The 24,767-nt window shown below is 39.1% G+C and overlaps 1 protein-coding gene and 1 pseudogene across 2 annotated transcripts in view; both read left to right on the top strand.

The window, feature by feature from the left end:
• Positions 1 to 24,767, top strand: part of LOC137088873 (zinc finger protein 521) — a 136,772-nt gene that overhangs the window by 95,053 nt on the left and 16,952 nt on the right. For both annotated transcript variants that reach the window (XM_067452234.1, XM_067452233.1), the window contains exon 5: positions 13,578 to 13,709. In XM_067452234.1, coding sequence (XP_067308335.1) covers positions 13,578 to 13,709 — 132 coding nt within the window. The remainder of the gene's footprint in view (positions 1 to 13,577; positions 13,710 to 24,767) is intronic.
• Positions 3,798 to 3,914, top strand: LOC137090433 (5S ribosomal RNA; annotated as a pseudogene).

The following is a 24,767-nucleotide window of genomic DNA, read 5'->3' as shown; positions in this document are numbered from 1 at the left end:
ATGAATCAATACACTGATTCATGACCGTTTAAATCTTTATTTGAGGTTTGAAAACAAACGCGGAAAAGAAGACAATGCTGAATAAAGTCGTAGTTTTTGCTATTTTTGGACCAAAATGTTTTTTCAATGCTTCAAAAGATTCTAATTAACTAACTAATGTCACATATGGACTACTTTGATGATGTTTTTATTCCCTTTCTAAACATGGGCAGTATAGTGTGCATACACTTTCCCAATTCTGACTTTTTATCTCGCAATTCTGACTTTATATCTCACAACTGCATGTTTATATCACAATTACCTATTTTTTTTATTTTGTGGTGGAAACAAGCTTCCAGAACAAGGTAATGTGCTCCTAAAATTGACAAAACTAATATCAGATATATGTATTTAAAATGTAAAGTCTTCTTACCATTTACATTTAATCATTTAGCAGACGCTTTTATCCAAAGCGACTTACAAATGAGGAGAGCAATAGAAGCAAGACCAACAAGGATTAACAGTACAAACAGTTTTTTGTTTTATATAAAAGAAAAACAAATATAATGTAGTCTTAATTTTTGTGCTGCTGCCAGGAAAATGGACTAAAGATAATGACAACATCATCTTTCAAATACACATTTTTGTCCATTTAAAGGTCCTCTATAATGAAAAAGTCAAATTAGCTTTGCAGACTCAAACCATAGAACACTGTACCGTGACATTACACATTTCCATTACAGCATGACTTTATCTTACTTACTGGATAATTTGAATGTTTTGTTCTATGATTTGAATAGAATTCAGACATTAAACGTGATTTGTTTATTATGTGTTCCTCTTTAAATAAGGTATTCATCTGTGGCCACATCTCTGCATTGCAATTCCATAACACTTCATCACACATTTAAGAATGAATAAACAATTGAACTAGTAAGTAGAATAGTAGTCTAGAAGTAGTATACGCAGGGATAAATTGTCTCTGGGCAATTTATAAATGGTTAATCACTTACAGCATGTTGTTGTTGTTCAAGAAAAGCATAAATTGGGTTATTGTTTTGTGGGAAAATCTTCTGTTTTTACTCTTTTAAATGCATAAGCTATGCACAGGATATAATCAGCCATCCAGGATGTATCACATTATGGCATGAAATAATTTTCATACATGGCTGCTTCAGATCTCTGTATCTTGCTGGTTGTGCTGCATGTTCTATAGCAGGACACAATCCGACGTGAGCTGTTTGATATCCGGCGTGTAATCTCACAGGACCTGCTCCTTCGTGCCGTCTCATTCATTTGGCATGCTGCACAACAATCTGATTTGTTTGCTAATTGTGTCCTGTTCTTTATCTGATTGGTGCTCTTGCCTCTTTTGAATTGTGAAACTATGGCAACAGGCATCAGTGGGGCGGCTACAGGAGCGCACGAGCCAAAGAAAATCAGCCCTGTTGCAGATATTTCTCCGGTGCTGTATGGTTTACATGTAGAAGAGAAATTATTTAAACCCTTTGGAGATCGGCGCTGATGGTTACGTGAGAGAAATATCCAGATCTCTGATTCGCAAGCCGTTCTTTTCTCTGAACTCGTTTGTCCCATGTCTGATGCTCCCAAGAGTCAAAATTATTGAACCATGTTTGATGCAGGACTGCTGTGAATTCTGCAGGCGTGTGCCAGTTCACTCTGTAATTGTGTACAATGTCTCGCTTCTCATTTTTCAGCAATGTATTTTTTATCTAAATGAAAATGTAAGAATAGCTGAACTGAGAGTGAGAAAGGGTGGTGTGGAGGATGTGTGAATCTGCTGTGTGAGGCAAGATACCGTCCCGCGTTGATTCATCACGTCTCCCTGCTGGATTCTGAAGGGCCGTCTAATGAAGTTCAGCCCGTCAGAATGAAGGGACTAATTCTGATTTAGCTGAGCTAATGAACTTCCTTTCTCCTGGTGTGAGCGACTCATGGGGCGGCCGGCACACTGACGGAGAGACACTGCGAGACGAGGAAAGAAAGAGCGTGTAAAGTGCTTATTTTGCTTGTGTGTGTGTGTGTGTGTGTGTGTGTGTGTGTGTGTTTTATTTGGAGATTTGTTCAAATCGAGTCTGAAATTTTGCCACAAAACTTCCAATTGATGCTAATGTTAAGAAAGTGGCTGTTTATTTTGAACTATGTCTCAGTAGAGCATTATTTGTTTGCTTGGTTCATTTTACTTTGGACTCTTTGGTAAACCAGTCACAATTCAACAGTTTTCAAACAGACATTTATGAAAATATATGTGCCTGACAGTAATGCAACAACAGACGTTCAGTCAGGCATTTGTTTATTGCTGTTTATGTATCAGTAAATTAAGCCAATGGCTAAACAGTCAACTACTTCACATTATTTTACTTAGTAGCAATAAAGTCCTGTTGTTATTACATTATAAAGCAATTTAAAATCACTCCCTTTATGATGGTTTGAGCCAAGGCTTGACATTCCCAGTTTTACTCACCACTCACTGTGGCTAGTGGTTTTCCAAAGTTTCTAACCACTCAGCATTTTCACTGGCCAAAATTTTGACATTGATACCATGGGTGAAAACTGCCATATATAATCAGGCATGACCACTTTTCTAATATTGTGTTCCCCATTTTGCTGCCAAAACAGCCCTGACCCATTGAGGCATGGACTCCACTAGACCCCTGAAGGTGTGCTGTGGTATCTGGCACCAAGATGTTAGCAGCATATCTTTTAAGTCCTGTAAGTTATGAGGTGGGGCCTCCATAGATCGAACTTGTTTGTTCAGCACATCCCACAGATGCTCGATTGGACTGAGATCTGGGAAATTTGGAGACCAAGTCAATACATCAAACTCGTCATTGTGCTCCTCAAACCATTACTGAATCATTTTTGCTTTGTGGCAGGGCGTATTATCCTGCTAAAAGAGGCCACAACCACCAAGGAATACCGTCATGAAAGGGTGTACATGGTCGGCAACAATGCTTTGGTGGAATTTGTCAAAGTAACATCCACATGGATGTTAGGACCCAAGGTTTCCGAGCAGACCATTGGCCAAAGCATCACACTGCTTCTGCCGACTTGCCTTTTTCCCATAGTGCATCCTGGTACCATGTGTTCCCCAGGTAAACGGCACACACAAACTCGGCCATCCATGTAATCTAAAAGAAAGCATGATTTATCAGACCAGGCCTTCTTCCACTGCTTCATGGTCAACTTCTGATACTCGCGTGCAGTGGCGCTTTTTATCGGTGGACAGGGGTCAGCATGGACAGCCTGACTAGTCTGCAGCCCACTGCGATGGACTGTGTCCTTTCTGACACCTTTCTATCAGAACCAGCATTAACCACTCGAGCAATTTAAGATAGTTTGTCTGTTAAAGGTAGGATAGGTAGGAATTGGTTAAAAAAATTTTTTTCCAAATTTGTTTAAACTTTCTTTATATATCAATACATAATTAAAATGTAAGTACTCTGAAAAAGAAAGTGTAAAAGATGAGTGTCTGTAGACCTCTCACGACTGTTTTAAAGACAGCTCATTATTTCCATTCACTCCACCTTCTCCCTTCTGGGCTCTTTCCAAAGCCACGCCCCCAAAATACATGAGCACGCTTCACCGACCGCTCAGCTGGAAGACGCATTATTTACCTGAGAGGAGCGGTGTGCATGTAGTGACATCATGTCAGAATCACATGTAATAAAAAACTTTATCAGTATGAATATGAACAAATAAGATGTCTTTTAGTACTCACTATCAAGCTAGAATACTGATACTGGTAAAGTTTAAAATATATTTTTGTTTGATTTGGTAACAAGCTAGTTATATTTACCAGCAGCCATATCACCCTGTAGCCCAAGACTGGTTTCCCACTGAAGCTAAGCAGGGCCGAGCCTGGTCAGTACCTGGATGGGAGACCAACTGGGAAAACCAGGTAGCTGCTGGTAGAGGTGTTAGTGAGGCCAGCAGGGGGTGCTCACCCTGTGGTCTGTGTGGGTCCTAACGCCCCAGTATAGTGATGGGGACACTGTACTGTCAAAGAGCACCGTCCTTCGGATGAGACGTTAAACCGAGGTCCTGACTCTCTGTGGTCGTTAAAAATCCCAGGATGTTCTTCGATAAAGAGTAGGGGTGTAACCCCGGCGTCCTGGCCAAATTTGCCCACTGGCCTCTGTCCATCATGGCCTCCTAATCTTCCCCCTATCCTGATTGGCCTAATCACTCGGTATCCTCTCCACCAATCAGCTGGTGTGTGGTGAGCGTTCTGGCGCAATATGGCTGCCGTCGCATCATCCAAGTGGATGCTGCACATTGGTGGTGGTTGAGGAGATTCCCCCTTCTATGTAAAGCGCTTTGAGTGCCTAGAAAAGCGCTATATCAATGTAATGAATTATTATTATTATTATTATTATATTTATTAGGCAAAGAAAACGGGTAGCATCATGTTTTTCCAATAACATCAGTTATACTGTAATGAAGATGAATTTCGTGTAAGATTCATAACATATACTGTGTTTTGCATGTAAGAGTTTCCATGATGAAAGCATTGTTGATTAGCAGTAGCTAAAGCTAACTTAGTTCTAAATAAAGTTCCTGGATGTGGTGTACTAGCTTTTACACATGCATTTTGTTATCTAAAGTTAAATTTTGCAAAATTCAACACAACGGCGATCAACTTGAGCTAAACATACTGAGTATTTATCATCTCTACTAATGGCTAAGTATAACATTGTAACTTTATGCTAAGTAATGTTATGTTAGCTATATAAAGGCAGCTTCATGTGCTAGTGATACATGTTTCATGAAAACATAAACCAAAAAAATTAATAATCAAAATGAAAGATTACCTGTCCAGCAGAAATACAGCCAGCAATGCGTCGTTTTTTCAGGTCCCTCAGTTCTCACCATCGTTAAAAAGCCACGCAGATATTTACTCACGTTTGATTTCTTTGTTTATCCAAAGACTTTCTGTGCATTGCCTTTTCTCGTACTGTCTTCCTTTTTTGCATTTTTTTGCCTTCGCTGACTGTAAAACCCAGCACTGTGAAGTTTGAATGCTCTTTCTCTGCCATTATTTTTCCTGGGTTTCTTGCCTCTTGAACTGCTCAAATCAAACGAGCGCGCATGTGGGCAGATCCTGTAGCGAAAGCGGTGGTCGTCATGGTAGCGAGAGAGAGTGACAGTCGCCCAAGCCAATCATTTGTTTCGTCCCGAACGAAAATAATGAGCGGTGTTTATTGCAGATTAAAAAGTCTAGTCACTCATTTTTTATACTCTCTTTTTCAGAGTACTTACATTTTAATTATGTATTGACATATAAAGAAAGTTTAAACAAATTTGGACAAAAGTGTTTTAGATCAGTTCTATCCCACCTTTAATCAGACTACACTGCCCAGCCTTCCCTCCAAACATGTCTCACTGTTCCTTCCTTGGACCCTTTTGATAGATACTGACCACTGTAGACCAGGAACACCCCACAATAGCTACAGTTTTTGAGATGTTCTGACCCAGTCGTCTAGCCATCACAATTTGGCACTCCACCACGGACTGTCACTCCATCACAAACTACATTACCCATAATTCTTTCCCCGGACTCTTTAGCACTCAATGTTTACACCTGTCTCTCATCACCTCATTACCTCTGCCTATATAAGCCTGGTTATCTCTGTCATTCATTGCAAAGTCTTGTTTAGTTTCACAACTGCATTTCTGAGTGTTTCCCTGGTTTCATGTATCTTGGTCTTTGATTTCTTGCCTTTTCCGTGGAATAACCTTTTACCTGTCCCTTTTGTTTTGTTTGCCTTTTCGGACTGATTTCCTGTTATGACCTTTTGCCTGTTCTATGGACTACGACTTTGGATTACCCTTCAATAAATACTGCATTTGGATCTCCAACCTTCTGTCTCAGAGCGGTTCGTTACAATGTCGAGTCGTCCATATTTTTTTAAGGTTTATGACTGAAACACTGTAGACTAAAACACTATAGACTGAAACATATATAATATATAATCACAATTTTATTTTTTGTCAAGGTGTGTAATGGCACTGTGAATATATTTATAAAGCATTATATGACAAATTTTAACATAAATCTAAAATTTCACTTTATAAAATTACACACGCACACGCACACGCACACGCGCGCACGCGCGCACGTTATTTTCTGAAACCGGGTCCCAGAGTGGATAAATCCGAAAACGACATTCTTACATTTTCGTGCGTACAGCCAATCCGTATATTTTGTGAAAAGGTGATGTCATCACACTACGTCCAGCACGGTGAAAGAGTTTAAGGGATACAACTACGGGCACTGGGCATGTGCACATCAGTATTGCGTCACTTCATTACCGTATTTGCATTATTGTAAGGGTAGGGTTAGAGTTGGGGTAGGTGTAGGCGTTAATAAAGCACATCTGTTAAATGTGCACTATGTAGTATTTTTGCAGTAAAATATCCAAAAACCACTAGGCCAGTGTTATATATTTTGTTCAGTTGAGTACTTACAATATCCCAAATGTTTCCAACTATTTGTAAATTGTGAGAAAATTGCTATTTTAACTATTTTATGCTATTTTAAAAATGCTATTATTATTTTTAGGACCGGGACATTTGAGCATAGCGTTTGAGGGAGTCGCCTGTCAATTGCATCATATCTGCGTTACCCTTGGTTTCGGCTTTTATTTGGCAGAAGCGCTTTACTCTTAGCAGTGTGAACAAGTGAACGCACAGAGTAACGTCATAACATCATTTTCAACACACTTAAATGTATCTAATAAGATAAACAGAGCTGCATTACCTCATAATCATAACCGGAAGAGCGAAAATACTGCAGGCGCCCGGCAAATGTGTCCCGTCCCGTCATAATAAAAGTCCCGGTGCTCGCGAGGCGGTTATTTGTATATCAATCGCTCCAGCGGCCGTGCTCAGCTCCACAACACTCGGTCCTGCTCTGCTTTAGACTACAGTAACGTTAATAACCGCATTCATGAACATTATTTCTGCCCAAGTCCTATTTTCCACCAGCTGTGAGGTAAAGACCACATGTCCCAAGATGCTGCGCTCAAACTTTGCGTCATCAAACTACACCTTTGTTTTGAATAGGCGCCCTCCAGTGGACGGAAAGTTGCATAGTGCACCTTTAAGCAGCAAATGTATTTATCGTGAGATTTTGCCTCACATCCAACTACTGCTATACCCCTTCTAGCAACAACTCTTCGTCTCCATTTTTTGTGTATTTCGGTGGCAGAATTACAGCGCCACACACTGGCCGCCTGGCATGTATACTACATCGTTTCGGTTTCACTGATCTTGTGTGTATGCAGATATTTCTTGAAACGAGGGAAAAAAAAGATTGGATTGGGAAAGCTCAGGCTTCATGTGGACGGGGCCTAAGTTAATTTTACTGCAGAAATTTAGTTAAAATAAGTAGTGTTTAAAACTTTACATAGCATTAAAACATTAGATAACATTCAATTATTAATTACAATAATTTCACCGACATATTGCCAATCTAGACAATTAAAGTAATATAAAGTTTGCCTATATTCTTAATATTGATTGACATTATCTGGTTATTTCAAATGATTATAAATTAATTAAATATTCAGGGATTTATTTGACTGGTAGCGTATTGTTCATGTCTTCCCTTGTATACAAACAATACATTAAATAAAATGATTTTAAAATCATACTAGGCCCCTAACTATTAAAATCGTAGAATCGCCTCTGCCTTTAATAGTTTTAGAATAACCTACAATAATTTGAGAAGCACCCTTGTTGGTTATCTTCTGGAACCAGTCCTGATTTGAATGTGGCAGTGAATCTCATTAATTAATTAATAATGATCTCATGGACAAGTGAACATTCGGTATGAATACAACTAAAGATGCTTTTTTCCCTTTGTCTTCATTAGACATGCAATGTCAGACTCACATGCAGAAACGCTACAGCAAGTATATACACGTGTCTGTGTGTGTGTTTTTTGCCAATCTACAGCTCAGAACCATCATTAATCATAAACGTTTGATTTAATACATTTCCCTTATAACACATTATTTTCAGCGTTAAATGAATAAAGACACGTCAGTCCCACATGAGCTGCTGAACTCATCAGGGAAATCACACACACACAGGAGGAGGAGTCCGTGTTCAATTCCCAGGGCTTTAATCACTGTTAATTTGTCTCATTATGTATGAATAGATGCACGACTCCCCTTAGTGAGCTGTTCTCAGGTCAGTATCTGCCACCGTATAGCTGCAGCTTTACGTGTTGTGAAGCTGTACACGTTGTGACAGACCTTTTTATTTAGAATAAATGCAGTTCTTCAAAAAAAAAAAAAAACTGCAATTTTTGTTCTGCTGAAATGGAATTTTGCCATCACAGGAAATGTGTAAAAAAGTACAGTATAAAAAACAGTTTGTTTGCTAGTTTACAGTTATTTTAATGATCAAATATTCATGGGCCTGGTTTCAGAGACAGGGTTTAGATTAAGCCAGGATTAGGCCTTAGTTCAATTAGGACATTTAAGTAGCTTTTATGAACATGACTTAGAAAAAGGAACCTTACGGTGTGCATCTTGGGGCAAAACAATGGCACTAACATATTTTAAGACATGCTTTCAGTTAAAACAGCTCAAAACATGCATTTTAGTCTGGGACTTATTTAAATTAACACACTATTTTTGAAAATAGGCTCATTTTCCAACTCCCCTAGAGTTAAATAGTTGAGTTTTACCTTATTCGAATCCATTCAGCCGATCTCCGGGTCTAGCGGTAGAACTTTTAGCATAGCTTAGCACAATTCATTGAATCTGATTAGACCGTTAGCATCTTGCCCAAAAAAAGTACCATATTATAGAATAGTTTTCCAATTACCAAGTTTTCCTATTTCCATCAGTACCAAGACTGATGGAAAATTAAAAGTTGCAATTTTTTTAGGCAGTTATGCCTAGGAACTAAACTCTCATTCCTGCGTAATAATCACAGAACTTTGCTGCCGTACCATGGGTTCAGCAATGATATTACACAGCACCTGAAAATAGTCACCAGTTAGGTAACTTCCAACGTGACCGCCAGTTCGGCACTAAGATTGTGTAGTTGCAGGGTTGCAGCTGGTAAATTAGGTAGTGGATTTACCAGTGCGATTAGCCATGGTTCTGTGCATTGTAAAGGGCTGTGATTGTAAGTTGAAGGTGTACTGTACCATCATGTTTTAGAGAATACCAACGAAAAACAAGGAACGAAAGAATCAATAATTGGCTGCTCCGATATCAAAACGCCAGCAAGCCCCACACTTGCACCCCCAGTTCGAATCTGCTCTCCTCCTCCCTTCTGCCCCAGTCTGTTCTAGATAGAGTCACACTTTTTTGCCTTTCACATTCCAAAAACTCATCTTCAGTGCATTTCAGTTCAAACAGAGACGGTTCAGGATCGGCACCAAAGTAAATATCTTCTAAATCGTCTCACGAATGCAAGCAGGTTGTCACATTGGTTATGTTGATGGAAGTATTTGTAATATTATTGCGCCTAATCAGAATTATGCTAAGCTATGCTAAAAATTCTACTGCCAGATCGGCTGAATAGATTTGAAAACAGTAAAACCCAACAGTTTAACTCGGGGGTTGGAAAATAAGCTTATTTTCAAAAATAGTAGTGTGTTCCTTTAAGATTGAATCAAGTAATTTAGATCAAATAAATGCCGACAGCAACATAAGAATCTTCTTTTCACAAAATAAAATAAAAAAACGTAACTCATTCCAACCCTAGTATGTTTTTGTTCTTCCTATCTGTGGTGTAGCTAATAAGATCCACTAGTTATCATGGCAACCATGAGTACCTCAAAGCATCATATTCATCTGTTCAGAAAAGCAGCTGAAGCATGTAAAGATGTAAAGATGCTCCTCTTGTTCGCACTTTGATCATCAGACTTTTATTTTTTGCCTGGCAGGTTATATAATGGTAAATAAATGCAAATAGAGTCGCACTGATATAGAGACCAGAATATCAAAGATATCGGAGGTGGGCTCTGTTGACTTGGAAAGGTCAAACGCCATGCAGACAACATAACAATCACCTAGCAATGCCCGGACAATCACCCAGAACACCCCTAGCATTGTGAAGGTACAAACACAGATGTAAAATGAAGCCAGTGAACTGGTAGTCGTGTCTGGACTGCTGTAGTGGTGTTTGAAGACCCTGTCACAGTTGACACTATGCTGAAGGCCATCTGTGGCCACCTGTGCTAACGACTCCTCTGGGGGTTTGGCGTGCTGCAGCTGCTCCCGTGTGGCACGTGCCCCTGGAGTCGCTCGTACAATCGCAGCTGCACACACAGACCTTCAAGTTCAGTCCACCTCTCTGATAACAGTCATGAAATCAACTCCACTATATACACGCAATACTTAATACCAAATTTAACACACCTTTTTGTAAACAAATGAATTACACTGATGAAAATGTGTAAAATGTCTAGGAAACGCCGACAGAAATTTCCCAATACCTTTTCCATTTACAGATATTTCCTTCAACGATAACGGTATGTTTACATGTCAACAATGTACTAAAAACAGAAATGTTTTTCCTTTGCGTTATTCGCGCAAAACGATCCCCGTTCACACGGATCCACGAAAATAACAAAACATGCTTTATTCTTCTGCCAGGCCAGTAGATGGCATTGTCACTTTGTAAACAAACTCTACGCACCTATAGACTAAATACATAAAACGCATGTGCACGATGTTCTCGTTTTCACAAATAGTGTTTTTGTAGTTTACATGGAGACTAACGGTATTGTTTTCAAAAATGTTTACTTATATTACTTTTCCTTAACGGCAATGCAACATAATGACAGAAAAAAAACATACTTTTTTATTAATTTTTCATGTTGTTGTGAGCTGAGCTTGAAATACTCTTTTTAAAATATTTTTACATCTTACTTCTTTATTGGGTTGTGATGACATTGAGGAACCTAAACTGGGTAAACCCAGTCCGATCTCCCGGCGATTTGATTTCCCCCGGCAACTCAGTCTGGAAACCTGTATATTAATTTCTACTGCTTCTGTTACACTTTTGCGGGAACCAATCACAGACTGGCTTATCCACATATTGGGGAGTTTAACATGATGACGGATAGAGAAGCGATTGGTCGTTTCCCGTTGATCACGCCACTTGTGGTTTGATTGGTTGAAGGACTATCCAATTGCATACAGTCATTTGAATAATGCTCGTTTATCATGCCTCTTGTGCAGTAGAAATTACAGAACACACTCCCTAGACCAATGTTCAATTTTAAATTGAGCTGATGATAACCAGACAATGAGGAACCATGAGAAGCAATGGAATGTTGACAAAATCACAAATATGACTACATTAAAATAAAATGTACATCCAGAGAAAAAACAAAAACATTAACCTGTTCAGAACTATTTGTCATGGTTTTAGGTAGGAACAACTGTAGAGCAGTGGTTCCAGACTGGGTTTTACCCCTGGGGTACGTGAGGTGACTGAGGGGGTATGCCAACAAAATGTTGAGTTTTGCTGTTCATTTAAAAACAAGCATGTATTTCTAACAGGCAAAATGCAGTTAAAGGTCAAAAACATGACCATGATCCAATAATAACCTCATCTTTTGCGGTCAAAACTGACTGCATCCACACAAGCAACGTGCATATGATTGGTTACGTATACTCCCTGTCTATTTTAGTGGCCGTTCACTCACTGTTTTCAACTAAATACAGAAAACTTTTTGAGCGTTTTGGCCGTTCATTTACATGGCAATGGCTTCGAAATTTGGAAAAGAGTGACATCATGCGCATGTATATTAGTGTTCAGTCTAGGCGCTTAGTGTTTCTTTACAAAGTGACAAAAGTGCCTCCTACTGGCCTGACAGAATAATACAGTGTTTTTAGTCATTATTGCAGATCTGTCTTAACAGGGATCACTTTGACAACGATGTCATCTGTACACAGAAAATGCAAAATAATTTCTGTTTTTAATACATTTTTGTCATGTAAACGTAACCTAAACCTCTGACAGTTCTTTCTTTAGTGTCGTCTATGTTTAACGTGTTTTATTATGTCCTGAGTAGGGCTGGGACAACGCGTCGACGTCATCGATGACGTCGACGCAAAAAATACGTCGACGCAAAATATGCGCGTCGATTCGTCAGACTCAAAATAAAGATGGTGGCGCCGGAGAGTAGTAGCAACCATAGATGTACATAATAAAGTATATTATGTAATTACGTATATTATTTATTATGTATATCTATAGTAGCAACACGAGTGGCTCCTCAGACTTTCAGAAGTGCAAAGCTTGCGGGTTGGCGCGCGGCGCGCACGGAGCAAGCGCTCTTAACACAGGCGCGCATACACGTGTTTTGTTGTCACGGCTACATAAACAAATTTCTGCACACAGGAAGACAGATGTTTTGGTAATATTTTATGTATTTTAATCACAAAAACAAACGTTTGCATCAAGTGAAAGCATCGGGCACATTGGCTACCTACATAATAAGCTGTTTTAAATTTAAAATGTTCACTGTCTAATCGCGCTGATGTGACCGAGGGTATCCATCCTCGAAGTGAGCACTCTACATGTAACTGTTTTCACTGTCATGCCGCGGATGCGCGTGGCGTTTCTGTTACGTGTCATCCACGGGCTGCGTGGCGTTTTCTCTGCCTCTGCACACTAGAAGCGTGTCTGACGCGGCGCTGCTGCTGCTATTGATGCGGAGGCAAGCCCTATACATAATGTTAAACATAAATAGCCTACTGATACAGCAAAGACAACGTCGGCCGTAGCCTATTGACCATATCTATGATATTGACGGCACAGGCAGTGTGCAAATTCCAACGTGGGAGCCAAAACAAAAACGGACACGCCACGCAGCTGAGAGGCTCACGCTTGCAGTGTGTCCCTGGATTTGATTAACCAACTTGTTGATATTTAATCGATGGGCATAGCCTGTAGGCTGAGTTGCATACATAGAAAAATCGTATATTGTGTTTCTTTGTTGTTGGTTTATACTTAGCTATTTATTTGTGCGTTTGTGTGTGTGTGTGTGTGTGTGTGTGTGTGTGTGTGTGTGTGTGTGTGTGTGTGCACTTTGTTATGATTTTATTGAATGCATTGTTCTTGTATAGTCTTTCTTTGGAATTTTAAAAGAAATAAACATATATTGCAATGTTAAGGAATTAGTTTTTTTTCATTCAGATAATTAAATCAACATGTATAAATTGCTATTAGGCAATTAATGGGGAGATAATCGATAATCGAATCGAATCGTAACCGAATCGGACAGGAAAATTAATCGTTAGATTAATCGATGCATCGAAAAAATAATCGCTAGATTAATCGTTTAAAAAATAATCGTTTATCCCAGCCCTAGTCCTGAGTTTCTCCTACCTGTTCCCTGCTGGGATTATTATTAAAGACCATTTGTTTCTAGGAACAGAGGCTTCCGTGTCTCATGTTCTTGACCATGCATTTCTGTGCTACAAAAAAAGCATGATTCACTACATGAGAATTTTATAAGAATGTTTGAAATATATCAAATAATCAGACATTTCCAGTGACACCGGTTGTGTTTGTGTTTTTCTGTCTTTTCCCAGAGGAAGGTCTCATTCATGAATGTAAACTATGCAGTCAAACCTTCGACTCTCCAGCGAAACTGCAGTGTCACCTCATCGAGCACAGCTTTGAGGGGATGGGCGGCACGTTCAAGTGCCCCGTCTGCTTCACAGGTAAAAACATTTTTATATTTGTGTGTGCATATGTCAGAACAGCATTAAATCAAAACCCTGACTGGGAGATATATTAAACATATAACTTAAAACCTAAAGCTGCATCTTATGCAATCACTCATCATTGCTTCATTGCTTCACAGCAGGCTTCATTTGTCTTCCTCTCTTTCCCTGGTTCTCTCATTCTTATTGACTTGATCTGCAGGGTTTTTTCTTTTTTTCCTTTTGGCTTTATTTCGTGTTGGCGCCTGACAGACAGGTCCCAGATCTCCTTCCGCACTCATATTGATCATGCAGCAGAGAGAGAATTAGAAAGAGAGAGAGACAGAGAGAGAAAAAAAAGCAGCTTGTTGAGGACAGCTTCCGCACTGCAGAAATCATGACAAACATGAGACTTAAACGAACACGTGCATCGCGCAAACATGCGAACACTAATCTAGGGGCGTTTTCACACCAGAGCTTTTGTCACGGTCAATGTTTGACATCATTTGAATTGTGCAAAAGTCTGAACTCAGATTCTGCTCGACAACAGTGGCCTGGGGTTCAGCTTATGTGGTCTTGTGGATTGGTATGAAAGCAATCGAGCCTCAATTGTGGAAGTGAACTGCTATTGGTGACGTTGCTCCTTCACAAGCAAGACGATGCCTTGCAAACAGAGCAGCCAGTGCGTTTTCATTGCTGCTTGTCTCTTAAAAAGGCCGTCAGCCATGAGATTGCATTCTTTGTGACCATTGCAACACTCAACATGCAGAGAGCGGCATTTGCGTCGGATAGACGCAAGCATGGTTCTAAGCGAAAATCTGGTTATTTATCTAGAGTGGTTAACAGTATCGGTGTAACGGTTCAAATTGCTCACAGTTTTAAGTAAAGTTTCGGTTCGGTATTTGCTATGTTCGGGGAAAAAGGACTACTGTCAAATAAAAATTAAGAAAATAAGAACAAATAATTAAAATACAAGCAACAGCACAAATAAATACAATAGAGCAAAGATACTAATAAAATAAACTGTGCTTTTCAGGTTGGTCTGACATTAGTTTTCAGGTACAGAAATTGAATATCAATAATCAAATGTAAAATATGAATAAAAATATGAATCCTTATAAAATATGAATCCTTATTTAAGTTACAAAAGCTATTCAATCAATAGCAGTGAGTGTTTGCCTTGTCTTTTGTTATATGAATAATGTTAGAAATACAGACAGCAGCACATATCCATATGCAGCACATATCCCATATACTGATACCAGTTGTGTGCGGTGGTGTTTTAAGAGGAGGCAAAGTCCTCACATGCTTTGGAAAAAATAAGAGACCACTGCAATTTTTTCTTAAATCAGCATCTCTACATGTAGGCAGTCATTCCATTCCAGTATCCACTGAATGAGGTGCTGATAAGGTGACAACCTGAACCAAATCTTATTTAATAAGGAAAAGCATAAAAACCACTGCTGTGGTCAACACTATCCTCTTGCAATAGGACCAGGTGGATGGCAAAAACGGTGCTAGTAGTTCCTAAAAAGTAACTTTTGTTTGAAGAAAAGAAGGGTTAAATTCTGGCTTTACTGGCAGGGGGATACAGAGAGCATCGGGTTGCTTCCGTCCTTAAAATTTCATAGACGGTGGTTCATAAGAACAAGGTCAAGCAGCAGACATTGGGGACAACCCATTTTGGCGTATACATTCCACGAGATTGCAAACTCATTTTCGAGAGATCGGGCTCCCCGGTCTGAGCAAGCCAAGACAAAGGCGACAGTGGCAAGGAACCAAATCTCCATCAGGGCATGGTGGAGAAAAATAAACCTTGGGAGAAACCAGGCTCAGTCAGGGTGCCAGTTCTCCTCTGGCCTATTATCAAACAGTGTATGATTATTATTCCGGCAACCTTAATAGTCAGAAATCATATTAGATCGGAATATTCAAAAGTTTGAGTTATCACATAAGAGACGGTTTGCAAAAGACCATACGAATTGGACTGTAGAGGACCAGAGTAAGGTCATCTTCTCTGATAAGTCCAATGTTCAGCTTTGTTCAACACCTGGTCATCTAATGGTTAGACGAAGACCTGGAGAGGCCTACAAGCCACAGTGTCTCGCACCCACTGTGAAATTTGGTGGAGGATCGGTGATGATCTGGGGGTGCTTCAGCCAGGCTGGAATCGGGCAGATTTGTCTTTGTGAAGGACGCATGAATCAAACCACGTACAAGGTCATCCTGGAAGAAAACTTGCTTCCTTCTGCTGTGACAATGTTCCTCAGCTCTGAGGATTGGTTTTCCAGCAGGACAATGATCCATGCCACACAGCCATGTCAATCAAGTTGTGGATGGAGGACCACCAGATCAAGACCCTGTCATGAAAACCTCTGGAATGTGATCAAAAGGAAGATGGATGGTTACAAGCCATCAATCAAAGCTGAGCTGCGTGAATTTTTGCACCGGGAGCAGCATGAAGCCACCCAATATCAATGTGAAAGACTGGAGTAGAGTATGCCACATGAAAGCTGTGATTGAAAATTAGATTAGATTTATTCCACCAAATATTGATTTCTGAACCTAAGTTAAAACATTAGTATTGTGTTGCTTAAAAATTAATATGAACTTATTTATTTCCATTATTCGAGGTTTGACAACACTGCATTGTTTGTTCACTGCATCGAGTTGTTTACTTGCTTATTAATTAGTAGGGCTGTCAAAATTAATGTGTTAATAACACAATAAACGCAAATTCATTTTAACGGCATACATTTTATTAAAGCGCAATTAACACAGCGTGCATTTTCTGTTTGTTCCGTGGCCTAACCCGTAATTGGAGAAATTTAGATCAGCCATAGACATAAAGGATGCCGCAGCAAACATTAATAGGGAAAGAAAAAGGTTAACATTAACATTACTGCAATAATGCAATATTAACAATACACTGCAAGCTTATTCTCGCTTATATCCGAGGTAAATCATTAACACCATCACTCTTAAAGGGGCCACACCATATTCCTAATTGTGTAATATGGACCTCCTCCAGGTATGGTGTGGTACTTGTGCGCTTCCAGGTCTGCATAACAGCTTTCACATTACCAATTTTCAAGACAAACTGTGTCTTGTTCTGGACTAAACTGTCCGTGTAAAAACTCCCTTTATTTATATTCTTAAAATGAAAAAATGCTTATTCTGAATTTTTAAGCTCATAGGCTTAAGAGAAATGAAAAAACATCTATGACCTTTGATGCATGTCATGTCTAATCTCTATGCTCTATTGAGTATGGTTTCACTAATAATAAACGTACATTTGCATAAAGCATGCATATTTTTCCATACACATGTTGACTAGATTATTAAAAACTTGAAACATTAATTTAAGGTACATATATAACTGTTAAAAAATAAGTTAACTCATGACAATTATGTGATTAATCGCGATGAAATATTTTCATAGATTGACAGCCCTATTAATTAGTCTTCCTATTAACTCCATCCTTTTCTTCTTTTAGGCGATTCCATAGCATGCATGAAAACGAGGTGGTATTTATATCCAGTTTTAACCAATCATAGCGCGATGGAGCCATTGTCTCCTCTCACGCAACTTTCCCCATTCATTTTAATTACCCCACACAATACCCAGCGCATGCATTGGGGTGTCCGCTTTAAGTCAATGGGGACAGAGTAACTTCACCTGCAGGTGTCGCTGTTGGACAGTGTTACTTAATGCAGCACTAGGTAACTTTTCAACCTTCATAATATATTTTTTAAGACTCTTGTGATGATAAATCGACTTACAATAGGTTGAATGACACGTCTGCCATAGCCTGATGGGGTCTGTATCGTTTTTAATCGTACTTTTAAACTTTGGGTTTCGGGTAGTAACCCGAGAACAAAAAGAACTACAAAATTCGACTGCTTTACGGCATATACGTCACTTCCACCAACACCCACACTTCCTTACATTCAGACGTGCGAGCCCAACTTTGTTCGTCGGAAAATATAGTCATGTCCGAAGCAGCACAGACACATAAGAAATAAAAGGTTTTGTTGGAGGAAAGCAATAAGAGGAAACGAAAAAGTGATGGGATTAAAGGCAGGACGAGGATCAAAATGTGACCAGCGTTTGCACGTCGGCGTGAGCTGAAGGAGGCGTGCCCGACCGATGCTGTCATGCTTGTTACGGTGAGCTACCACTCAAACATTGAACTGAAGTATCATATAGATTCTGTAAAACGGTAACCAATAGACTACTATAATGATGCTGGCTTGTAAACTTGAGCATCGTGATTATTTGGCGTTTGAAAAAAATAAAACCCATGAAATTATATTCATATGACATGCTGAAGCATATGCCACTGACTGTAACGTTACCTGAGATGAAGACATTTCACACGCGACGCCAGAAGAACTCGAAATCCTCTTGCAGTGTTCAGGGGAACTGTTAGTGCTGCACCGACCCGCGGGGCGCTTTTATGAAGTTATTTGGTCCGCCCCGCACCACTTTATATATTTTTACAACCCGCCGCGCACCCGCGACCATTAAATAGACATACGGGGTCCGCGGGTTATGAGACGAGCCACGCATCACTAGTTCAGGGCTATCAGGGTTGTCATGTCAACAAATGCACGCGTGATGGCATCCCCTGTTGTAGGATTACAGAGCTTACGACAGTAGTTGAGGACATTATTTTTTCCAAACTGTAGGGGGACCCCGAGAGCAAAAGTAGCCAAGTGGGGCTTTAATGAAAACTAGTGACTTTACACATTTTAATGTCACATTTTGTAATATTTGCATCGTTTTATTTTTGCAATATAGATTTATTTTCTTATCTAATTGTCTTTCTCTTCTTAACTTAAGACATAACAGACTATGTTTGCTAGGATAGACTATGTTTGGAGAGGCAGTGGCTCAGTGGTTCATGTAGGTTGTCTACAAACCAGAAGGTTGGTGGTTCAATCCCCGGTTCCACCTGACCAAGTGTCGAGGTGTCCATGAGCAAGACACCAAACCCCAGCTGCTCCCGACGAGCTGGATGGCGCCTTACATGGCTGACACCGCCGTCTGTGTATGAATGGGTGAATGTGAGGCAAAAATGTAAAGCGCTTTGGATAAAAGCGCTATATAAATGCAGTCCATTTAGGATACTCATGAATTTTTTTGTGAATTTGCCCATTTAAGCGCAAGACTTGAACGAAAATGTAATACTTTACATTAAACTTTTAAGTAAAAGTAAGAAAGTACTAGACTGGATAAACCCAGCCTGATCTGCCAGCAGTTGGATTTCGCCCGGCAACTCAGTCTGGAAACCTGTACTGCTTCTGTTACACTTTTGCAGGAACCAATCACAGACTGGTTTATCCACCTGGTGCGCTATTGGCGGGTTTAACATGTTGACGGATAGAGAAGCGATGGGTCATTAACCGTTGATCACGCCTCTTGTGGTTTGATTGGTTGAAGGACTTTCCAGTTGCATACAGAGTTAGTTAAATTATGCTCGTTTATTACGCCTCTTACATACAGAGCAGACTCGCCAGACCAATGTTCAATCTTAAATTGAGCTGGGTCTGGTGATAGCCAGACAAAGAAAGTATTACATTTTTTATTTAATTAAGTATTAAACGATATTTGATATGAAACGTAGTACAGTAAAAATTACAATATTGTGTTTTGGAATGTTGTGAAGTAAAAGTTTTCTAAAAAAGAACACTGTACAATACAATTTTATATGTTGTGTCTTGAGAAATAAAATTACCTGGAAAGTAAAAATACTTCACTACTGTCTGCCTCTGTGCTCTCGCACTATTAACATCCGGGTGAGGACAGTATAATGACTTGTCATGTTCGCGCATACGGCAGCACTAGCATCAAACAAAGCTTACAAGTGACCATTTTGTCCACATTTTTTATATTATCACTGTTGTAATGTATTATTGGGGAGCCAGCATGATCAACAGAAACATACATTAGCGGAACTCTCTGTTTTACCCATTGTTATTTTCAACAATCCATATTACAGATGTGTCGTCAGATTTGAGATAAACCGCGATGCAACTGCATGCCGAACCGTAGGTGGAGCACGGTACGGTACGGTTCGCTTTTTTTTTTTTTTAAGCGAGAACCATTACACCCCTGGTAAACAGCTGCTGCTAGCACTCTCAGTGGTAATCATGTTGATGACACCACCTTACTGTGGTTCAGAGTCAAATATAATGTGAAGACAGACCTTCGGGGCCGAGTTTGCCACTGAAACAATCAAATCTAGTGTGAAAACAGCCTATCTCCGGCTAAAACATTTATGCTCACCACTGAGTAGAATATGGCGGGCTCATATCCACCGGTGCTGTCTGGCATCTACAGGGACAAATAATGATTGCAAGTAATACGATTTCAATTCACCAGTGGAAAATCTTGAATTATATACATTTTTATTTCATTCTTTCAACATGAATAGTTTTAATAGAACATGTTTGTTTCTGGACTGTTGGCGGAGAGAGGGGAAGCTGAAATGAAGGAATGCGGATGGGGAAGGACAAGCGCTGCGTGATAATGCAAAGCGAGGGAGGATGAGAGAGGAGAGAGGGGGAAGGAGGTAAAAGAGGAGTTGAGGAGCCATCCAGAGGCAGCGGAGAGATGTCAGAAGTGTCGCTCTCACGGGACGCATTTGACAGCTATGTGAAGTCAGGCAGCCCGCAGCTGAAAGTAGCTCCATTTACCCTGGAGGAAGCTGAGCGCAGAACAAACACTCTGCGTGCCACTTATGAGCTTTTGTCTCACTTTACACAACAAAACATTAGAGTTTTACACTCAATTGTGCACACAATGATGCTGCTTGCCTTTGTAAATATAGGCCCATTAATACAAATACATAAATAAGTAATTATAACTTATAGTTACTTATTGTCTACATTGTTTTTCCATTGGTCAAGTATGTGTCTGAAAATATAATGTATTCTTTATACCAAATCGTTTGTTTTATTAATATTGAGTCAATTCATATAAAAGTCTCATGATACTCTCTTCATATTCAATGACACTTGCCAATAACAGTAGCCATTTTCTGACAAGCCGCGTCTTCAAAAGTATATATTTTTTTCAAAAAGAGGGTCAGTTACGTAACTGCTCTGAGACACAAAGTTGATCCAAATGCATTTATTTAAAGGTAATCTAAAGACAAAATCTAACTAACAGGCAAGAGGTCATAAACACATGAAAACAATCCCAAACAAACATCAGGCAGGAAACTCAAACAGGATAATCCCGAAAACAGGGCAATCCAGGGAACAGGCAAATGGTCAAAACCATGGAACAGGAAACAGAACAGTGCTCCGAAACGCAGTGTAACATATTGTAAAGCTTGGGACATACTCTGCAAGAACAAAGAAATGTGTTCGTTTTCTCGAGGTGCCAAGAACAAAAACAAAGTTCATTCTGGCCAGTACATTCCATACTTCACGAGAAAATTCTCCATTCTCTGCATTAACCACGCCCACTTTAAATGTCTGACCAATCAAACAATAGTTCTCGGACACTCGCAATAAAAAAGTTTTGCTCAGGCGATGTGTCGAGAACAAGCTTCAAGAACTCCCAAACCAGGCCTGCGAGAACAAAATGCTGTCATTTTGTTCTGACAGCCATGGGCGCGAGACCTTTTTTCTCTGTTCTTGCGGCGCGATGACGCTGATCTTTCAAGCATTCATACTCTTGTGTAATTGATGCGGCATCCTAAATAAACCCGTCTCTTGTGTGATTTCTGACCTGTAAGTTTGCCAGAATAAATCATACACTGATAATAGGCCAGAGGAGAATTGGCACCCCGGCTGAGCCTGGTTTCTCCCAAGGTTTATATTTCTCCATCATGCCCTGATGGAGTTTTGGTTCCTTGCCACTGTCGCTTTTGGCTTGGCTTGCTCAGTTAGGGACAATAAAATTATGATCCAAGTTATTCAACTAAATATACAAATTAAATTAATTAATTAGGTTTATTTAATTCTATAAACTATAATACTGATCTGCCAACATTGTCACTATATGATAAATTAAAATAGGCTGATAACATCACTGTTTTCTCCAGAGCGACTGTACAGCCAAATATAATTTTGTTGCAATATTGTCCTGTTTAACACTCTGAAGTTGCTTTGACACAATCGTGACTGTAAAAGCCTTATATAAATAAAGTTGATTGATTGATTGATTGATTGATTGATTGAGTATGTTGCAGCCTTAAGACTTTGCAGAGATAAGGTAACCAGATTATACAGAGAAACAGCTGAAACTACTGGCAAAGGATTCTGGGAAATGCAGTTCATGGTGAGACAATTCTCTGGGGAGGAGTGCCCTCTGTGGGATATCCTTGGCAAATCCAGCTGGTGATGGTTACAATAAGACAATAATAGTTTATATTTTATTTTTAATAGTTAATTTTTTTATTTTTTTAATATATTTTACACACACACATACACACACACTGTGTATGTAGAGTTTGAATACACCTTCTTGTGCTACTTGGACACGTCATCAGTGAAAAACTATATATATATATATATATATATATATATATATATATATATATATATATATATATATATATATATATATATATATATATATATATATATATATATACATAAAAAATACTTACAGTGTTAAACACCATGGCTCATTGGTGACCCTTTCAATTGTTTTGCATAAAATTAATGGAAAAAGGTCTTCTTTTATCATTTTATATTCATGAAATCATGTTATATTGTTTATAATGAATTGATTGAGGAATACTAAGAAGGTTGATGTAACTTTAAAAAAATGTATGACGCGGAGGGTAGTGAATGATGTCACTAAAGAACTGAGAAGTGTAACACCGTAAGGGCAATTCAATGTCTAATACACAATGATGAAGTGACGTTTCACTGATACTAACTGCCCGCAGAAAACAAAAGAATAGGAAGTATAATCAGCAAACCTGGAAATGGCTCAGTGATTTACTGCATAAGTAAGTACTTTACGCAATCAAATATTAGTGTCTCAGTTATTTGATGGTCGATTTGGTGAAGAAGCTGTCAGCCAACAAAAAAAAATATTTTGAAGATGTAGATATGTTTAAGATCGTGAATATGAGCCAGATGCTAAATGTACTGGGAAATGAGCTCTGACGAGGACAGTGATGATGGTTTAAAACATACTCAAAACTGAACCCTTCCAAAATCCAAAAGGTAACAAAACATGCTTTATTTTATTGTTATTATTGTTACTCTAATATCAGGAGAGTTTTATATTATCACGACAGGTAGAAATTCATCTGTGTTAGATCCGGGTCACTAAAAACCTGCATATGTAGTAATGATTGGCAAAACATTCATGCATTTAAAGGGGTAGTTCAGCACTGAAAAGATGAATCTATATTTAAACTGGGTCATTAATGTAGTAAAAATGTAAAATTAGTTTTGAATTTGGTGCCATCTAGACTAAGAAAAGACTCATGTATTTTTGTGTCATGGGGATGAAAGAACAATTCCCAGAATGCTCCGCTGCCCTGTGAGGCCACTCCCAAAGTCTGGAACTACTGGATTACTGTGACTAAGTTGGAGAAGAGACACTACAATTAAATACTGAACGTGTCTGTTCAATATAATGAGTGAGTCACCGCGTGAGTCTTACAGCACTATGGCTGCAGGATTCATTTTACATTTAACATCATAAATGAGCTCTCGTGATGAGAGCTGAGGTAGGCTAATCGCGACCACACTTGCGGCATACATTCACAACACGTGTTTAGTCTGGCACGTTTACAGTTCATGCCTTTGGAAGCTTAACTTTCATAGAAATTATTTTAAGATTTTAAAACACTTACATTGCTCTGCATAGCTCCGTTTATATGAATGCCTGCAGCTGCGAGCTGAGCTGTGAGTGCAACCCCATCCCCCGCGCGGGTTAAAAACATGTGGAAATAGCTCCCTCTGCTGGCTGTAGTCTTTAGCCTCTGGCCAAAAATTCCAAAGATGACACAAATATTGTCAATTTGCACCATGGGAGGAATTTTTTCCAGAAATAAAATGCATAAATCTCTTCTCTCAGGGGGATAAGCGGGGGAAAGCACAATCATTTGAATATACTCCAGGGTTTCTACTGATACAAAGCCATATGCTAATCGCTGAAGTAACCCTTTAAGGGTTAACAATTCACTGAACTCAAGTCAGACTCAAAATGAATCGAATCCTCAGAGCTCGAGTGCATGAGCCTGACAGCGCAAAAAATAATAATTACTAATGCTGAATTTTATTATGCATTACTATTGTTGTAAATGACAACCATATTTAGGTCACAACGGTCAGTTGTTTGTAAACTAAATCAGCTGTAAAAGTGAAAGCCCACTGTTTAAGCCCGCTATATGAAAGGCTTGAACATGGACATGTCCATATTTGTTTATTATCGTCTGAAAGGGAAAGGTTTTAGGTCAAATCTAAACTTAATATTAAAATAATGCAAACTAATGCAAACTACTCTGCTGACGTAGCAGTTTTAAATGATGTAAAACTAGTGTTTTCATAGCGTTCTTCTTAAAATGTTAACACATTTTATCCTATGTGATGCCTGTTTTTTTTATTGTATGTTTATATTTGCCAACACATTTACATACATTTTGTTTTTCCACATTTCTAAATAGTATGTATAGTGTATTATATTATATTATATATTTTTTATTCTCACTTGTTTGCAGACTTAAATTACCAGTAATACACACACACACACACACACACACACACACACACACACACACACACACACACACACACACACACACACACACACACACACACACACACACACACACACACACACACACACACACACACACACACACACACACACACACACACACACACACACACACACACATTTAATGTAATATTTTATTAGGATATCATTACTGGTGATTTGTGTACTTTGTCCACCACTGAAGTTTTACCGAATAACGGAAATTTTACTCTTCCATTGTGCCAGTAACTTTTCTCCACATGGATGAAAACAAATCTCATCCATGTTTTTCTCTATAAATAGAGAAATCGTGTTCGGGATGTCAAACACACAGATGC

The sequence above is a fragment of the Pseudorasbora parva genome, chromosome 9, assembly GCF_024679245.1.
Source record: "Pseudorasbora parva isolate DD20220531a chromosome 9, ASM2467924v1, whole genome shotgun sequence".
Classification (NCBI taxonomy): Eukaryota; Metazoa; Chordata; class Actinopteri; order Cypriniformes; family Gobionidae; genus Pseudorasbora; species Pseudorasbora parva.
Note: the sequence above shows the minus strand (reverse complement) of the source record. Positions and strands in the feature narration are given on the sequence as shown.